This window comes from Fusarium musae, chromosome 2 (genome assembly GCF_019915245.1).
Source record: "Fusarium musae strain F31 chromosome 2, whole genome shotgun sequence".
In the NCBI taxonomy this organism is placed as follows: Eukaryota; Fungi; Ascomycota; class Sordariomycetes; order Hypocreales; family Nectriaceae; genus Fusarium; species Fusarium musae.
Genome location: NC_058388.1, coordinates 2,168,734 through 2,187,422, shown reverse-complemented (window position 1 = coordinate 2,187,422; position 18,689 = coordinate 2,168,734). Strand labels below are relative to the sequence as shown.

The following is an 18,689-nucleotide window of genomic DNA, read 5'->3' as shown; positions in this document are numbered from 1 at the left end:
AGAATTCATGGGAGATGTGGAAGTGATATTTGTAAATGGGTTCTCACTCTACGGGTTCTTCCTTCTAGTTGACGAGACTAATGGATCTATCCATCTCAATGATTTCATGTCGCCTAAATTATTCTCCAGCGTCAGCGTCTACCAGCCTCCTTTCCCCAACCCTTCTTCCTTGTCTCTCCTTGATCCTCCGCCATCACCACGTACTGGTTTCGACTGCGCAGCCTCATGTCTCTTCAACTCTTCTGGTACCTTGGAGATGGAGCTCTTGCTGAGAATTTGCTTGAGATCGTACATGGTATCAGCGTCCTCAGGACCCAGGAAAGTAATGGCAACACCACTCTTGCCAGCACGACCTGTTCGACCGATACGATGAGTGTAGCTGTCGATTTTAGGGGCCATATTGAAGTTGACGACGAGAGAGACATCGGGAACATCGATACCACGGCCAGCAAGATCAGTTGCAACGAGAACTTGCGTCGCGCCGTTGCGAACTGACTGGAGAGAAGCTTCTCGCTGTTCCTGAGTCTTGGACCCATGGAGTGTGGCAACCGTCCAACCCATCTGCTTAATATCGCGGGCGACAGCATCGCAGTTGCGCTTGATGTTGACAAAGACAATAATGGGTGGCGCAAAGTCGTTCGAGGCAAGTATCTCTTGCAAACGCTTCTTGCGACGGTCCTCGCCGGGAATGAACTCGACACGCTGCTCGACAGTGTCCACGGCTTCACCTGCGTTACCAATGGTGACGACGGCTGGACGGCGGAGGTACTTCTTGGCAATCTTTTCCACTTGAGGCGGCATAGTTGCTGTATACATCATGGTCTGTCTGTAACGATCGTTTCCACCTAAGTAACGCTTCATTTTTGTTGCATCCTCGGCATCTTCTGTATCCGGCTTCTCGTTGTTGACTGGTAATGCTTCGAGGATCCGGTTAACGGGTTCCTCAAAACCCATGTCGATCATACGATCTGCTTCATCCATAATGACATAGCAACATTGTGCTAGGACGAGCACTCGTCGATCGAGACAGTCGATAAGACGACCCGGTGTAGCAACGATAATCTCAGCACCATCGCCCATGTTGTTTATTTGTTCCTCGATAGAGTGGCCGCCGACGATGCTCACAACGCGAAAGCCGAGGGGACCAGCAAACTTCCTGGCTTCAGACTCGATCTGCTGCACCAGTTCTCGGGTAGGGGCCATGATGAGAGCGTAGGGGCCGTCGTTCTTATTGAGCTCGTCGAGAGGCGGTAGATCAGAGATGTAGACCAACAGTGGTAGGAGGAAAGCGGCTGTTTTTCCGGAACCAGTGACAGCTACACCGATGAGATCGCGGGCTTGCAGCGCGATAGGGATTGCAGCTCGCTGAATGGGCGTCGGCTCCTTGTAACCCACGTCCTCGACAATGTTGAGCAACCGCTTAGGGAGGTTCGATTCTTGCCAGCTTCGCATGGGGTTCGGGATCATACCGCCCTTCGTAGCGATTCCAAAATCTTCTTTGAAAATTCGCCAATCCCGCTCGCGCATATCTCCCAAAGACTTTTCAGACCATCGCTTGCCCAGTCCTGTTCGATCAGCGCGTTGTCTCGCTTTGTCGCGTGCTCGGAAGAAGTCTTCCATGATGCCCTTTGCTCTCTCTTTTCCGTTCTCTGGATCTCTCTGCTCTATCATTCGAGCTCTTTTGCGAGCGCGCTCCTCGGCTTCGTCGTCAAATTCTCCACCAACACCGGCGAATGATCCATTGTGGTTGACGGCCTGTCGAGTATATAAGGGATCGTTGTCGCGTGACGTGTCTTCATCAGCGTCCCACTCGAAATTGAACTTCTTCTCTGTTGTTCGCATTCGTTTCTTCTTCGCCGAAAAGTTGGACTGCTGGTTAACTTGGGGCCCCAGGTATCGTGATCGGAGGAGAGTGGCCTCGATATCCTCCGCAGACTGCTTATCCGCAGCCTGTTTATCTCCCTTGCGTCCTTCTCTTCCCCTTCCCCTCCCTCGTCCTTGATCTCGATATCCATCTCGGTCACGGCCATTCTCCTGATTCATGGCCTTGGGCCCCGTTGGTACGCGCGATGATCCATTCGTGGAATCGTTGTGCCTTGAAGAGCCGTTTGATCTGGCGGCCCATTTTTGTTCTTCCTCTCGCCGTTTCTGCGCATCTTCGGAAGCCTTGCGCTTCTGCGCGTCTTCCTCCTTCTTTGCCTTTTCAGCTGCTAGTCGCTCTCGTTCAGCCTTGGGGATGAACCTAGGCTTTGCGGCGGCGGCATCTGCAGCTTTCTTTTGCCGCAAGATTTCTTCAATATCGAGGGGCATTTTTGTGTGATGGAAGAATAGAAACAAGAGAGCGATGCGTTATTAGAATATTTCCATTAGGCAGTCGCCCATCACAAATAGAAGCGATGACTGCTGATTTGTTGTTGAATGACAAAGAGTTGGCAAGGCTGAGGCAGTGTGGGTTTAGCTCTAGATCATTGGCTGATGAATAAACAATGGATGGGTCCACATGCATGGGCGGCCGGGCCGGGGTCTGGTTCTGTTTAGGTATGTAGGCTCAGTCGTTAGTATCTGAAAACTTGGGGACCGCCGTAGCCTTGAAGATCAGAAAGCTACAGATTCGTGACCATCCTTTCAGTTCCGGGGCGTGCAACCGATTGCCCCTCAGCACGGCAAATCATAGCAAATCGCCATGGCGTCAACATCACAGTTCATTGGGCTTGCAAAGTCACTGCCCGCACCACTGCAGCGCTTCTTTGCCCGCTATCCTCCCGCTGCCATCCTCCCCGAAAACACCCCAAAGACCCGGTACCAAGAGGAGAGGCCGAACCCCTTCCGCTTCTACAAGCACCCAGTGACTGGCAAATGGCAAGATCCTGTCTACTCGCAGCGCCGCCAGGCTGAGCTGGTCAAGATGGCCCGTGAGAACGGCGTCGAGGATCTGCTGCCAGAAACACGAAAGGGCACCGAGTACAAGTTGGCTCACCGGGTTGAGCATGGTCTGAGAGTCAAGGGTACTGGTGTAGGACAGAAGGTCAAGGGCCATATTCACGAACGACATATGATTGCAAAGTAAGTGAAGAGCCCCATCATGGCCACCACAGCTGTACTGGCTGGCTATGTGTTGTCATGGGCCCAGAACAACATTGACTGACTGTACTGCAGGATGGAGACAAGAAGAAAGGCCATGCTGGATATGCCCAGTCTTATCAAGCGCTGGAAGAGGGTAAGAATAAAGATGACCGCCTTGATCGCCCAGGGAAGCATGTGTTGCTAACTACATCAACAGGTGGGCAAATACGGTTGGACCAAGTTCCCCAAATAAACAACAAGAAGAGAGATGGAATGACTGCTTTGCCGCGCCCTATACATTCACCATGTATTTTTATGTACAACAATATCAGCGACCGTCTTGTCGAGAACCATTGTGCATTCAAGATCCAGCCTCCCTTCCGTGAATTACAGGCCACCCAACCACCACTGCCTCTGGAGGTTCTGGGACATGGACTCCCTATCTTGTACACCAACTAACATTAAGTTAATATGGCTCCCATTTCTCCACGTAAACCAAGGCACCTAGATAGATATCTACTATTTCACCATGGCTCCATCCCATACCGTTGGTGCGCATCACGTGATATCGAACGCTGAAGCCTTCAAGCCTTTAGTTGTCCAGATCTCTCACTTGACAAACAAGCATCTGTATAACTCGGCCCCATAGCATGACCTCTTCACAGGCTGCAGTCACCTCGCCAGAAGTGGCAACACATTACCAAGTCCTCAACCTCACGCCCACGCTACTCGACACACAGCATGATTCTACACCCCTCATAAAGCGCGCCTATCACCGGGCCCTCCTCCGTAACCACCCAGACAAGGTCAAAAATTCAGATCCATCCTCTGTTTGCTTCACAGTCGACCAAATCACAGCTGCTCTCAACACTCTTTCCGACCCTTCCTGTCGGGCAGCTTACGACGCCGTTCTGCGGGTGTCTCGCCCAAGCGAGAAGAGGGATGGCTCTTTTCAGACTGGCGTGGAAAATGTTGACCTAGATGATCTGGCATTTGATGAGGATCAGGAATGCTGGTACCGCCCTTGCCGCTGTGGGAATGAGCACAGCTATGAGTTTTGTGAAGCAGACTTGGAAGAAGTGAGTGACGAGGGGGAGCTTGTGGTTGGTTGTCTTGACTGTAGTTTGTGGCTTCGAGTTCACTTTGCCGTTATTGAGGAGGAACAACAATCTCATCCTTCAAATAAAACTTCGAAAGATAAGACTTGACTCTGCGGCGTTCTCATAAGCAGATTACGGTTGAACCAACCATGACAGAGAGTGCTCTTATCTGCATATATCTTGCCGAGGGCATAAACTAACCATGCCAGGATCCATGATCCAAGAACCCGGCCTACAATCAAACAAGATACCTTGTACCATAACATAGTATTGTTCCTTGCGAGCCAAAACAAAAACAAAGAAGAAGAAGAAAAACCCATGTCGTTTTCTTTAACTGCGTCATCACTAGTCATATATTTCGTGTATTGAAAGTAATTTTAGTATTTTTATTGTCCAGACGGCCAACGCATTAACAGTCTAAGAGCAGAACGTAAAAGTGTTCTGTTAGACTCGCCTTGCCAGCCCGTTGGTGAAAAAGTCAGCCCTTTCCATGGCCATTGTCTGTACTGAAACGATGCCGAAGCTCTTGATCAAAAACGAGGTCTTCCGTCCACACTCCGTAGACACCAGCCCACCTGACACCTGTATAGACAAATCACTAGTCGACTCCTTACTCGGCCTTAGGCTCCTCGGCCGGGGCAGCTGGCTCCTCGGTGGCGGCCGCAGGTGCATCCTCCTTGGGAGCCTCGGCCTGACCAGCAGCGGAGGTCTCGGCCTCAGAGGAGGTCCAGAGGGTCTGTCATTAAGTTAGCTGTCGTCGAAGAGGTGAAAATGAGCAATCAGGAAACTCACAAGATTGTCGCGGAGCAGTTGCATGATCAGTGTAGAGTCCTTGTAGCTCTCCTCACTCAAGGTATCGAGCTCTGTAAATTCCGTGTCAGTATAATGTTGGCCAATGGAAAGTAGTCGCGAGTCGTACCAGCAATAGCGTCGTCAAATGCCTGCTTGGCCAAGTGGCAAGCCTGGTCAGGGGCGTTGAGGATTTCGTAGTAGAAAACTGAAAAGTTAAGGGCAAGACCCAAACGGATAGGGTGAGTGGGAGGAAGCTCAGTCTGGGCAACTTCAGTAGCAGCCTTGTAGGCCTCGAGGGACTTGTCGGCAGAGTCCTTGCGGCGGTCACCGATGGCGAACTCGGCAAGGTAACGGTGGTAGTCGCCCTTCCTGCAAGACTGGTCAATAAAAGTATGCGACAGGATGTGGTGAGTTGGCGCCTACATCTTGTGGTAGAAAACCTTGGACTCGCCAGATTTGGCAGAGGGAATAAGGTGCTGGTCGAGAACCTCGAGAATGTCGTCGCAGATTTTGGCAAGCTCGGCCTCAATCTTCTGTCGGTACTCCTTGATAAGGGTAACCTGAGAAGAGTTGCCCTTCGACTCCTCCTTCTGCTCGATAGAGGTGACTATGCGCCAGGAGGCACGGCGGGCGCCAATGACGTTCTTGTAGGCAACGGAGAGAAGGTTTCGCTCCTCGACAGTGAGATCTCGATCCTCACCGGCGACAATCTTCATGTTCTCAACCATCTCTACAATGGGCGCGCGCCCCATACGTTAGCGCGCGGTTGACATATTGTGTTGAGTCCTAGAACATACCCTCATATCGCTCAGCCTGCTCGGCGAGCTTGGCAAGGTAGACGGCATCTTCGTGACCCATTTTGTTGAAGTTTGGTGACTGTGTTTAAGGACAGTTAGTAAAGGGGGATGGTCAAGTTTGTCAAATGAAGTAAATAAAGCGATATGTGCAGACACAGGCAGGTAGGCACAAAGAGAGTGGTAGTGGATTCGAACGCCGCAAGCTCGTGTATGCGTTGGAGAAAGCGACGATGATGGAATGATGAAGGAAGCTTCGAAGTGGGCGAGGGGCGATAAGTCGATGGTTTTAGACGATACAGGGAGAGGCAGTTGCGCGCCTAGTGCGTGGCTAGAGCGGCGGCGACGACTCGGTGAGGCTCCCCGCTCTTAGGCCTGTCAGTGGCGGAGGGGTTTCTGAGACGACGGCCTCCTGAGATGGGCGACAAGCAACAAGGAGCACCGCACAGTAACTAAACGACCGGTAGCTTTGAAATAAGGTGTTTTTGTCGTTGGCAGTACAGATAAGGCGGCTATCGCTTAAACGTGGTGGTAAAGGCGCCCGGATATCCCAAGGGGGATAATGGGTGCGTGTTCGTTTCGGTCTGAGGGGGGGGCAATGACGACAGAGAGGAGGGGTGGTGGAAGGGCACAACGAAACACAAACGACAAGAAGAAGACGAGAGAGCCGCCACAGGATATGGCGATGGTTGTTGTTCACAAGTAGAAGGGTTGAGCTGGGCAGAAGTGTAGATACGTACCTTGAGTCGTGGGAATTTATAGTAGCTTAAGGTATTGGTTAAGGGAAAGCGAATAAACAAAATTCGGCTGAGAGGAGCTTCAGTTGAAGGAGTTGGCAGATGGCGAATGGGGCCAAGAGAAAGAGAAGAGAGATGAAAAAAAGAAGTGGTTTTGTTTTGCGGGACGAGTTGAGTTGAGAGAGCCAGTTGTACCTTATTAGACGGGGGAGTTATTGTCAAGTTATTGGTTGGGGGTGACGAAAGCGCGAGAGATATCGAGGAAGGGGCACCTCTGGGCAGTGACTGTCAGTGCCAGCTGCCAGCAGCCGAGCGGGCAGTCAGCCCCATATACTGGTACGTACCCCCACCCAATAGGTTGTCACCCACCTGCCATGGTGATCCGTTGAAACTGGCTGGGCCTTGGAACTTCAGTGGATCCCCAACAATGGACAATCACTCTTCTCATTCATGCTTAAAAGCTCATTAGATTAACGATTACAAGTTGCCAAACGAAACGGGCCCTATGGAGGCCTCGCATTGATAGGTGTTGGGTCTTGGACTTTGCCATCCTTACTACCACATTGTCTCCCTATGTAATTCGTCTACTGGACAGTCACGCTTTACTTTTCAGCTTAGGTGGTCCCATAGAAACGTCCATGTTTCTTTTGAGTTGGCATCTCGACGTTAAGAACTATGTTCATTTTGACCTTGAATATCTGGCCGACAAAAGCCGTTAACAATAGCGGAAAGGCACGTCAACGGCTAAGGAACGGGCACGTTAAACAAGGCGACTTTACTTCCGTGGCAAAGGAAAAATAAAAGGAAGAAGAAATGAGGGGTCCATGGTGTCAAGTGTCATCATCGTCATCATGCGACCCGACCTGATTGCTTCTTTTGCCTTGCTAGTCGGGCTGTTGGTGTGCTTGGAGCAGGCACAGAAGTGCCGACACGAGACTTGGGTTGTGTGTGGGACAGGAACGGCAATCTCAATGCTGCTGGTTAGATTCATCATTCTCATATGGGAACACGAAGAAGGTCTCGCTATCAAGTCAGTCGATCGTTGCTCTGCAGTGAATACATCTCGCCTCGAACGCCTATATCGCCTCAGTCTTACAAATCCGCTAGATAGCTAGCATTGCACTTTATTACTCCGACAAAGTCGAGGCACACGATTTCCTTGATGAGTAGTCTAGGGTACTAAGTCATATAACTACTAGAGTATACGAATGACTGGTATGTATATTGGCAGAGCACATCTGCCCGGGTTATACTTGGATTGAGTATATTTATGTTGTTTTGACACTTTATGTACCTGATTAACTGACGTCGTTATCCAAAACATCCAATACAACTTCCACCGCCTGCCAGAGTTGTCCCGAAATTCGCGAGGTCTACATGCTAATAACTCAATCAGTTACTAGAACAACTGTACGGTACCTATTTTAGTACCTACCTACTCTGGTACTGTGTACCTTGCGAGTAGCATGTATGTACATAGAATAAAACCCGATAAAACCCCCCCACCTGATGAGAGCTCTGATGTCATGCATTGGCTGTGGTGTATCGTACATATGTGATGCGCCATCCATCCCTGAGGCACCTACTTGGTTAGTAAGTAAGGTAGGTAGGTAGCTTGTGAAGGTTGAGTATCGAACACAAGGAACCCCCCGAGCTTCATACCAGTAAAATCCCGATAAAACAAAGTGCTCCTTTGTGCAATCTAGGGTAGTTTTTATGCCTGACCAGGCACCCTAGAGCTATATCCTGGTCCCTGGCTGGCTCAATTCTGTTGTCTCGTAGGCTGAAAGATCATGACCCAGATCCGAGCTTGCAGGCGGAGCTGGCCGGGATTTACCGCTAGGCCGGCCATGATTGTTAACCCTGTACTTGACTTTACTAGCCGTCATGTGCTAGCATCAGGTATCGGCCTAAGGCGACCATGACATTCTACCCTTGGCCTGAGCTCGTCGTCAGATCATGGTCGACTCTTTCACCAGCAACCTTCCAACGTCATCGGCTACAAAACAAAGCACATCTCCAATCCTTCCTTGTCACTTGCAAGCCAAGACAAAAAACCAAAACCTCAACGCCAGCATGCTTCGCACAACCTTCCGCCAGACAGCCGCCTTCCGGCCTGTTCGATGCTTCTCTACCACACCTCGTGTCATGACTGAGGGAGCTACCGGCTCAGTCCGTCCCACTGGTGGTTCCGGGTGAGTTCTCAGTCTACGGCCCAATTGACATGGCGATTGAAGCATTCTGACATTTGTCATTCTCTAGTGATGCCTTCCAGCGACGGGAGAAGGCTAGCGAGGATTACGCTATCCGCCAGCGCGAGAAGGAGAAGCTGATCGAGCTGAAGAAGAAGCTCCAGGAGCAGCAGCAGCACCTTGACCGTCTCTCCAAGCACATGTAAGCTACCCATATACCATCCGTGCAGTTGACGGGCCCGAGTTGAGCATACCTCTAACTTCAATTCTCCTTCAGCGACGAGATCACCCGTGAGCAGGGCGGCGAGAAGAACTAAACAACTCATACCTCGGATTACCGGATAACCCCCGGCAAAGACTGCGGGGAGAAACCATCAGCTTTGAGTGAGGTTCAATCCCACTCACCAAGATCGATGGATGTACATTTATCAATTGGGGGAATTCGACCTGACTTGAAATTGCACTTTTCCAGTGCTTGTCTTTTTCCATAATCTTAAGGTAAACTAGTGTACAAGAACAACCACGCATTTGCACTTCTCAACATTGGATTCCCAGATGGTGCCAGTATCCTTGTTACTCGGAACTGAGCTCTACTGCACGTCTTCTCTCCGTGTTCGTGTCTGATACAGAATTACCCGAATTCCTTGCCTAAAACTCCAAGCCAATAATCATTACTCCTCCTCATCGTCGACCGATGTAAGAGCGATAAAAGCTCTCTGCCGCATCGTTATCAGAACCAGCATAATGACTTCCTAGGTTGCTGCTCGATTTCTGAGCAGCCGCAACCTTGGCTTGCAGCGATGAGGCATTAGCATCAATCCACTGCAATTGTGTAAGGTGACCATTCAGGACCCGAACAATCTGGCTCAGCTGTGTACTGGGTTAGCAAACCTTGCCCAGGGTGATAAAAATGGAATGTAACTTACAGGGTCCTCAGGTTTAGCACCCTTATTCAGTGTCCCTGAGATGTCATTGATTTCCTTGACCATCTTGGAGAGATCGCGCGACTTTTCATCCAATTGTTGCGTCAGCTTCTCCGCAAGCTTGTAGGTACGTTCTCGTTCCTGGTCAGGGCCAGCTAGCTGCTCGCCAGGACCAAGCTGTTTCGCAAACATATCCTGAACCTCAGACTCATATCGGTCCAACCAAGCCTCGAGCTCATCTTGTTGGCTTTCTACAGCAGCAAGTTGTCGCTCAATTTCATGGCTGGCTCGTTCAGCCTCGAATGTATCCAAGTACAACTTCTGGATCTTCTCGCCGTTATCCACGAGGCTTCTGTCCCAGGTCGACACAGTGGTGGCTTGCTCCTTGAATTCCTTCTGGTACTTGGAGAGATCAGATGCCCAACGTGTGACAATGTCCTCCATGGTTTTATTCTTGAGTCGCGCCATCTTGGATGTTGGGCCAGTTGTGGAAGCGCCTAGTGCCCCAGGGGTGGCACTGGGAGTCGCAGACTTAGCTGCATCCTTGCTGGCATCTGTTGTAGGCTTCGCACCAAATAGGCCGCTAGCAGCAGCAGGAGTTGAGCCAGCCGCAGGGGCAGCAGTTGTTGTTGCAGCAGTTGTTGCAGTTGTGGTAGCTGCAGAACCGGCTGGCTGGCTGGATGCAGGTGCTCCGAACAGGCCACCGACGGGCTTCAAAGTAGACGACTCAGTAGATGACTTGGGTGCGCCGCCAAAAAGACTACCAGCGCTTGTTGAAGTTGTGGTTGGTGCTGCTGTAGAAGTTGTAGTCGTTGCAGGTTTGTTTCCAAACAATCCCCCAGCTGTTGTTGTGGCAGAAGCGCCTGAGGCAGCAGAAGTTGTTGCGCCGCCGCCGAAAAGGCCACTCGCCGATGTCGAGCTTGGAATTGTAGTTGCTGGAGCTGCAGGTTTGGCACCGAATAAGGAGGCCGTGGAGCTGGCAGGGGCCGTGCTTCCGGCTTGCGAAGCCGCAGCCGGCTGAGCCCCTTCAGTCTTTGCACCAAACAGGCTTCCGGCCGCGGGAGTAGACGCTGAAGCCGGCTTCGCTCCGAAAAGACCCCCGGTAGGAGCAGCGCTTCCGGACTGCGCACCCCCGAAGAGACCACTGGCTGATGCAGCTGCAGTAGTGCTGGGTTGGGCAGAAGGAGCGGACGTGCTTGCAGGTTTCGCTCCGCTGAATAAACTTGAGGTTCCGCTGGATGCTTGTGCGCCTGTATTTCCAAATAATCCACCAGTAGGCTTCGCAGAGTCGGCGGGTGGTGCCCCTGCTGGAGTCGTAGATGGCAAAGCGAAAGTTGGTTTAGCGGGAGTTGCGGCCCCAGAGGCAGCATTTCCGAAAAGGTTTGTGGGTGCAGAAGAAGTGGTAGCTGTCGCTGCCTGGTTGACATTATTCTGGCCGAACAGACCAGCGCCACTACTAGTGGTAGAAGAGCTGCCACCGCCGAAGAGGCCAGTGGCAGGCTTGCTTGCATTGTTCCCATTGTTTCCAAAAATTCCTGAAGACGCAGGGGCCGTTGAATTGCTGGCACCACCACCGAACAATCCACCGCTAGAAGGGGCTGAAGTAGCCGCTGGCGTGGTAGACGAGGCACCCCCAAAAAGACCACCCGTCGCTGGAGTTGTAGAGCCACCAGCACCGAAGACACCGCCAGAAGAGGGAGTGGTAGAAGTGTTGGCCGTGTTTGCGCCGCCGCCGAAGAGATTGCTGGCGGGCTTCGGCGCCGAGGCACCGCTTTGTTGACCAAACATAGTGGTTGCGCTGCTGGTCGGTGTTGTGGTGTTGCTGGCAGAGCCACCAATCGAGCCAAATGAAAAGCTAGGAGTTCCTGTAGCTGCTCCAAAAAGGCTGCCCGAAGCTGGCGCAGTAGAAGTCGTGTTGTTGGGCGCGCTGGAAGAGCTTGCGTTTCCGAAGCTGAACGACATCTTGGGAGCTGAAGGCCGAGATCAGCTTGCTCGAATTGGGGAATTTATCGGTCGAGAGTACCTGACCCCGTCTAGAGGAGTATCGAGACGTCGAAGAAGAAGATTCCCAGTAGTTGAAAGCAGGACCCGGGATGATGACTCCGTGAGTCGAAACGGGAAGATTGTGGTCGTTGATGGCAACGGATGTGTAGGAGGCGGCTGGTCCGCATACCTAGTATTTGGGAGCTTTTTTTGTGGAGACGCGTCCTGAGATGAGCATTTACCGCTTGCTGCACCGTGTCCGCGCTAGGTTACTTCTGTGACCGCTTTGCTCTATACTCTACGTTATAAACGGTATTTGCATTAGGTTCTCAGTTTGGCCGCATCTTCGGATCTTGATAAAGACAAAGTATCAACAACTATAACAGGTGAATTAAAACCACAGAGCTTTGGGGTATGACACCCACGCGTGAAAATAGAACACAAGCCATGAGCTACGCTGCCTTCGTGTAGCGTTCTGGTCGTAAACATTCAGTATGTTGTGAAATATTCCGAATTGAAGATGCTGTATATGTATGATAGAGGAGTCTTTAAGTTGAGATCAGTTGGCTTATAACTATGATAGGAAGCACAATGGAAGATGTGGGACCGTCTGAATGGGGCAATAGGCTAATACTGTATTATGATTTATGTAGGTGTGTTGAACATGGTAAGGCGCATTGTGCCTCAGCTTCATCATCAGCTGTAGATTAAGGATAGACAATAGATCTTGTGGCCAAGTTTGACAATGAACTGCTTAACAGTGGAGGTAATAGTCATCATCTCGATTTTCCCCATCCATGCTACCTAAATGCGCCTAAACAGTAGGTAAGGTACCTAGGTAGGTAGGTAGTTAGTGGGCAGGCCTGTAGCAAAGAAGGTTACGAGCATCGAAAATTACTGATTGCATCGTCCCTTTCAAGTCTCATGCAGTACGGTGACCATGTCGTGTTCTAGACTATAAGGGTGATGCAGCAGGGATAACTAGAGCCGCCCAACCGAGTTAAGGAAATGGAAAGGCCACCAGTGCTGGTAGTACCACGTGATAGTTGTCCACTTGAGCTTGACCATAAGGTAAGGTAGTAAGTAGTTCCTAGTAATTACCTGCTAACCTTAGGTGAGGTAGCTTCTCGCGACCTGCTGGACGGAAACGACCTCTTTTCTTGTTCTATTCGTACCTATCATATTCTACCTAATAAATTTCGTTGCTGGAACTAGCATTGAGTCGTTCTGCGCGCCAGCCCTCCTTTAACGGCAGCCGTATTACACTTTACCGCCCCCTCCTCAGCACCTCAGGCTCCCCCAATACCGCGTTAAAGCCATTAAGCCTGCCCAGCTGTTAGCCCTGTGTTCCTTGAACCCCACGCCGACGTCAATTCCGCATGTTCTAGATCTCGCGACACCACTTCCATCCAACTCTCGTCATCATGACAGACGCCGAGAAGCTTGAGCTTCCCAAGGGCGCTCCTGTTGAGGACCCTGGAGCCCACGAACTTGGTATGATGGCACCGGTTTTCCGACAATCGGCCACCCTTGCTGACATGTTGTAGCTGAGGAGTCTGAATCCGACGACCAGTTTACCGATGCGGCATCTGGCGCGGGAAGTCCCAAGATTAGTTCACCAATTCCAAAGACTCGAGTCGAGAAGGTAGACGATCAGCCATCACACGGCGAGGTCCCGGGAACTGAAGCATACGAGATGCGGGGGCAGGATGCTCAGCCTGACGAGATTGCGATTGCTCCAGAGACGGGCGCATCTCAAAATGCTCCCTCTACCCCCGAAATCAAAGCGCCCACGACCATCGTAGAGGAGGCTCCTGGGCCTAGAAGCCGATCGCACTCAATTCAATATGAGGAGAGGCGCAAAGCAGATGCTTCTCCGGACATTCTCGTGGATTCTGATGGTCAGGTCAGGGAGATTCAAGGCGAGAGCGCACATGTTGACAGCAATTCTGGTACGGGAGTAGCAAAGCCCTAAAATCCAAAAGAATGATCATTGACCACTGAGACTCGCCCGCGTAGATAATTCAAGACCGTCACCCGATACTGCAGACTCGAAATTCCAGGAAGATGGACATTCTGAAAGCCCTCGTGCCATAGCTACTTCTTTACGAGATGCTGACGATGACGATGGCGATGACGAACCACAACAAGATAATGATGGCGACGACGATTTCGGCGACGACGATTTCGGCGACGACTTTGATGATTTCGAGGAGGGTAATGAGGACGATGACTTCGATGACTTTGAAGATGGCTTCCAGGAAGCAGAGACACCAGCGCCCACTGCCACACAGGCTTCGCAGCAATCAACATTACCATTCGTGAGATATATCTACGTTATGCCCCTTTTACTTCGCTAACCATTGTGAATCTAGTCCATACCCGATTTTGATGGACTTGATCCAGAAGCAGTCGTATCTGCTTTAGAGCCTTTCCTCGCTAATCTATACCCCCCAGAAGAACTCGATCTTCCCACATTCCCACCTCTCTCCAAGGACTCGGTGTTTTTCACAGCAAGGTCTGCATCTCTCTGGTCACAACTGGTAGCGCCACCTCCTCTCGCACCCCCTGATTGGATCCGCTCTCGCACACGCCGCCTCTTTCTCGTGTCACTCGGTGTTCCCGTCGACCTCGACGAGATCCTCCCAGCCTCTAAGCAGAAGAAACTCGTCCTCCCCTCTCTCAACGTCCCTTCATTGTCGCCTAGAACGTCCACAGATTCCCGGTCTGTATCTAGGTTACGGCAAGGCGAAGGTAACAATTCATCTACATCAGTTGATACCCAAGGAAAGCCATCAGCCTCGACAAGAAAGCGGCGCGGGCCTCCACCACAACCCGAACTGGACCTCGTCGCTGCTCGTCATTTGTGCCAAACAACAGATGAAGCGCTTGATGGTATGACTGATGAGGAACTAAAAGCGCACGTAGCCAAACTAGAAGGTTTGCAGGAAGCGGCCAAGGAAGCATTGGAATATTGGAAGAAGAGAACCGACGAAAAGATTGGCGATCGAGAAGCATTCGAAGGCGTCATAGAAAACTTGGTCAAGCACGCGCGCAAAACGCGCAAATAGATATTGCATATACTCATGTGTTTAGTCATGAAATCTCTTCATTTCGTGCTATGAACGTTTGGCTAAAACTTTTTGGGTCTCCTTGTGAGGTTGGTGTTACCTCGACGCGTTCACAGCGTAACTACATTTCTCATCCACTAGTCACAGCCACATGTTCTTTATCGCTCGTGGCATGGACTCATCTAGCTCCTCTTTATTTTTTCGTCTCCATGCTCTCCTATAAAAGACCACCAAACACCAGACCCCCCTCCAGCGCCAACTGTCTACTCAAAATGCCTTCAGAGGCTTTGCCTCTGCAATTGGGCGTTCTTGAGCTCTTCATGTGATGTAGCCGGGAAATCATGCGAAAAAGCTGCTAAGTTGTTCATTGGTCCAGGTGGAAAGTCTAAGCAGTACTGGGCTCAAGGGTCACACCACTATAATGGAGGTCAGTCAAATTATTCTGTAATAGGGGGTGACTCATGTATGTGGAAACTTACGCAGCAATGGTAGCCCAACCAATGAGACGCCAATGCTTCTCAATACGTCTGCTCAGAGCAACCTTTTCGCCGATATTGGTACAGGCAGGGCTGGTCAGGACAAGCTTAGCAGCGTCGTTCTTGATGGCAGCAACCTTGGCGCCAGTGGAGGTAGAGCCAATGTTGACCATGATAACCTCGTTCTTAGCGAGCTTAGCAACCTTAGCTTGTTTACCATCGGCGGTCCTCACACCAAGCAGGCGGCGGAGAAGGTAGAAGTTGACCTCGATCTCACTGTAGATCTCGGGAAGGCGGCCCTTGAGACCCAAGACGAAACCGACCAGACGATCGGCTCGGCACAGAGTAGGATCGATTCGGGTGCCGACACCGATGAGACCACCGGGTACGGCGTACTTGAGGTCGTTGGCTTCGGAGTTAAGCGAGACGACTCGACTGAAAATGGGTGTGCACTTGAGGGCACCGCTATCGTCTCGGGAGACAATACCAGGTCGGATCTCAATCTCATCACCAAGCTTGACAACACCGTGGAGAATAGAACCACCGGCGACACCACCCTTGAGGTCATCGATCTCGGAACCAGGCTTGTTGACGTCGAATGATCGAATGACGATCATATGAGGATCTATGCTGAAGTCTCTGGGAGGAACGGGAATGGTGTTGACAATGGCCTCGTTGACGGCATCGATATTGAACTTGAGCTGGGCAGAGATGGGAATGACTGGGGACTTGCCGGCGACAGTTCCTCGGATGAACTTGAGGATGGATTGGTAGTGCTGCTGCGCAGCCTCTTCTCGCATAAGATCGACCTTGTTCTGCAGAATGATGATCTTGTCGAGCTTCATAATCTCAATAGCAGCCAAGTGCTCGGATGTTTGGGGCTGAGGGCAAGATTCATTACCAGCGATGAGAAGGAGAGCGGCGTCCATGACGGCAGCGCCTGACAACATGGTGCTCATGAGAATATCGTGACCAGGGCAATCGACGAATCTGTAGACATCAGCCATTATTCCGTACACAAGCTTGAATTAAGCATCAACTTACGAGACGTGTCGCAATAGCCTGTAAGTACCGCCACAGCCATCTCTCTCACAAGGAGGGTCAACTTCCTTCTCACTCTTGTAACTGCGGTAGCATCCAGGGCGAGGGCATGCTTGGTTGTCGCATTTGTAGATCTTGGCGTTGGCATAGCCCAACTTGATTGTGATGTTGCGGATGAGTTCGTTCTTAAAACGAACCGTTTGGACACCAGAGATAGCCTTGACGACGGTGGACTTTCCGTGAGCTACATGGCCAATGGTACCAATGTTGATAGTAGCTTGACGGGCAATAATCTCGGGCGTCAAGGGGGTCAGGCTCGCAACATCGAGATCTTTAGGGTCGGTTTGTGGGGGCAGAGGAGGTCTTTGAGTCGCGGGCTCTGCGATAGCTGGGTTGGATTTCTTGAGAGCCGACTTGAGGGGCTTCTCGTCGCCAGCCTCGTTGTGGCCGACAGACTCGCCGGAGTCAGACTCGGACTCGATGTCGTCGTATTTGGGGTCGCCGCTGGCAGACATGATGAAGGCGGGGCAATTCGGACGGTATTTCAGAAGTGGTTTTTTGGTCGTAAAGTAGCGGGAGATTGGTTTCGAGTGAGGAAATCGGTCGGCTGGATCAGTAGAAAATTGCAATCCTATGTTCGAAGGTCTCACGAGTGGTTCTCCAGGTTGCGGGTCGTAGAGAGCCGAGATTTTGGGTATTTCGCCTTGATGATGGCAAAATTCCTCGTGTGCAGTCTCTCGAGATGGCTATGACTCTTACGCTAAGCCTAATTGGGAACGATAGAGCGATAAGGATCTGGTGCCCCTCCTCGGGTGAGCTTCGGCCAAAGTACCTAACCCAAATGGAAGTGTCCAACCCCGCTACCCACTCTATGATAGCACAGAAGGTTCCAGGTAGTGAAGAATTCATACAATAAGATATCTAACCTAGGGACCTTGTGCAAAGGTGAGTAGTGTGTTGCGTCATGATTTGGCATTGATGGGTGTTGTACGGCTACTTTTCTTTTAAGCGATCATATACGTCTAATAAGAGGCGGGCATTGTCAATCATGTGAATTATTATTTCGTGCCCATCATAGTTAGGCCTTGCCAAAGCGGATTACAGAGTATCATCACGGCAATAGTATGGTATCAGGACAAGCTAGCAGCCTTCAAGGTGTCTCATGGCTTCCGAATGAATATTGCCTAGGTATCAAGACTTAATTCGTCTCTAATCCTCCTCTTTCCTTTCCCATCGGATCAATCGGCCTATATATACAGGCTCTCTTGCTTTGTGAAAGGGACCTCCCGAAGGTCAACGAACAAATCAGGAACCAAAAGATCATTATTGTCAGCCGCTTTCAATTAATGAGAAGCTTATCGATATAAATATGTTAACAACTATATACTACATCTGGGTTTAGGAGCAGATTATATACTCTAGTAGGTAGGGTAGCAATGATATTTAGACAGTTTCTAGGTAGTGGATCACGTGCCATGAGTTTAGATTTCCCCTAACTACCTAGGTACTAACCTCAGGCGCCAAGATGAAGGGGAGCAGGTAATATTGATTGTATCAGCCAGCCTCCTTGGATCATCAAACATTCAAGTCAAGAACGCTGAGTTTCTCAAGATGGCGAGAGACTTCTATGGGAATTGCTGCATAATTGGCAAAAACTTCTCAAGTCATGCTTACATATGACATGGGGCTTGATGCTATCTTTATCAACTCGTGTATCCCGAATCATCACTGACCTTCCTAGAAAGCCTTTACATGTAACCTCGGATGGGGATATAGCTTGTTGTGTTCATGGTGCCTCACTGCTACAGCACAGCCATGAGCGACCATGACTGCATTCTGCATCTTGGACAAATTTCCGGATACCGTGTGCAACCAACTACCAACTCGACCAATGCCTTGGGTCTGAAAAGTCACTCATTCGGCTGCCAAGATGGATAAAGACTCTGGCCACCTGAGGTGCACAGGAAAATGCATGCATTTGCTTGAAATAAAGCTTCGGTAAGCTTGGATGGACCGAGCCACCCTGACAGATGCTCTTAGATTCTTGAAGCAACATCCTCGGTGGGCCACACCCCAAGCTCATCAAGCATGGATCTCAGCATATCGAAACAAAACTCGTTTGTTGCCGCCGAAGCCTGCAGGTGGCTGGATGGCCATCTGGCTCATCACGGCTCTCACAGTGCTGATTGGTCATACGGAGGTGAAGATGTGAAGCGCCTGCAGGCAGCAGCCTATCAGACCGGCAGATCAACGTCCAGGGTCCAAAGAGCGGTTGCCTGACACAGCCAATAGGACAACAAGGATGTCCTCTATCAAAGATCCACAATTCAACACCATGTCCTTTAACCGCTGGGCAACTTCTGCCATCCAGTGATATTGCTCAGCAAGGGCAATCGACATGAGGGACTTGGAGACTTGCCCAGGGACTTGCCCAGGTACCATGCAAAAGATGTCCCGGACAATTCCAGCCGAATATGGTTGTTTCAATGGGACAATTGCCTTGTTGGTGTCTCGAGG

The 18,689-nt window shown here is 50.7% G+C and overlaps 7 protein-coding genes across 7 annotated transcripts; 3 read left to right on the top strand and 4 right to left on the bottom strand.

Annotated features, from left to right (window-relative positions):
- Window positions 1-138: 138 nt before the first annotated feature.
- On the bottom strand, window positions 139-2,310 carry PRP28 (mRNA splicing protein prp28; the record flags this gene model as incomplete). Its single annotated transcript, XM_044820339.1, has 1 exon — window positions 139-2,310. One exon carries the CDS (start codon window positions 2,308-2,310, stop codon window positions 139-141), a length of 2,172 nt encoding a protein of 723 aa, XP_044684639.1.
- A 373-nt stretch (window positions 2,311-2,683) lies between these two features.
- J7337_002611 (uncharacterized protein) lies at window positions 2,684-3,316 on the top strand (the record flags this gene model as incomplete). Its single annotated transcript, XM_044820338.1, has 3 exons — window positions 2,684-3,063; window positions 3,157-3,217; window positions 3,281-3,316. 3 exons carry the CDS (start codon window positions 2,684-2,686, stop codon window positions 3,314-3,316), a joined length of 477 nt encoding a protein of 158 aa, XP_044684638.1.
- A 1,457-nt stretch (window positions 3,317-4,773) lies between these two features.
- Window positions 4,774-5,813, bottom strand: J7337_002610 (uncharacterized protein; the record flags this gene model as incomplete). Its single annotated transcript, XM_044820337.1, has 5 exons — window positions 4,774-4,899; window positions 4,956-5,026; window positions 5,083-5,324; window positions 5,379-5,685; window positions 5,753-5,813. 5 exons carry the CDS (start codon window positions 5,811-5,813, stop codon window positions 4,774-4,776), a joined length of 807 nt encoding a protein of 268 aa, XP_044684637.1.
- A 2,749-nt stretch (window positions 5,814-8,562) lies between these two features.
- On the top strand, window positions 8,563-8,995 carry J7337_002609 (uncharacterized protein; the record flags this gene model as incomplete). The annotated part of the gene is made up of 3 exons (XM_044820336.1): window positions 8,563-8,681; window positions 8,749-8,880; window positions 8,956-8,995. The coding sequence occupies 3 exons, from the start codon at window positions 8,563-8,565 to the stop codon at window positions 8,993-8,995; spliced, it is 291 nt and encodes a 96-aa protein (XP_044684636.1).
- A 364-nt stretch (window positions 8,996-9,359) lies between these two features.
- On the bottom strand, window positions 9,360-11,563 carry J7337_002608 (uncharacterized protein; the record flags this gene model as incomplete). The annotated part of the gene is made up of 2 exons (XM_044820335.1): window positions 9,360-9,548; window positions 9,605-11,563. The coding sequence occupies 2 exons, from the start codon at window positions 11,561-11,563 to the stop codon at window positions 9,360-9,362; spliced, it is 2,148 nt and encodes a 715-aa protein (XP_044684635.1).
- A 1,445-nt stretch (window positions 11,564-13,008) lies between these two features.
- On the top strand, window positions 13,009-14,655 carry J7337_002607 (uncharacterized protein; the record flags this gene model as incomplete). Its single annotated transcript, XM_044820334.1, has 4 exons — window positions 13,009-13,078; window positions 13,132-13,536; window positions 13,604-13,905; window positions 13,960-14,655. The coding sequence occupies 4 exons, from the start codon at window positions 13,009-13,011 to the stop codon at window positions 14,653-14,655; spliced, it is 1,473 nt and encodes a 490-aa protein (XP_044684634.1).
- Window positions 14,656-15,040: 385 nt separating this feature from the next.
- On the bottom strand, window positions 15,041-16,687 carry GCD11 (eukaryotic translation initiation factor 2 subunit gamma; the record flags this gene model as incomplete). The annotated part of the gene is made up of 3 exons (XM_044820333.1): window positions 15,041-15,071; window positions 15,135-16,121; window positions 16,176-16,687. 3 exons carry the CDS (start codon window positions 16,685-16,687, stop codon window positions 15,041-15,043), a joined length of 1,530 nt encoding a protein of 509 aa, XP_044684633.1.
- Between the last annotated feature and the right edge of the window lie 2,002 nt (window positions 16,688-18,689).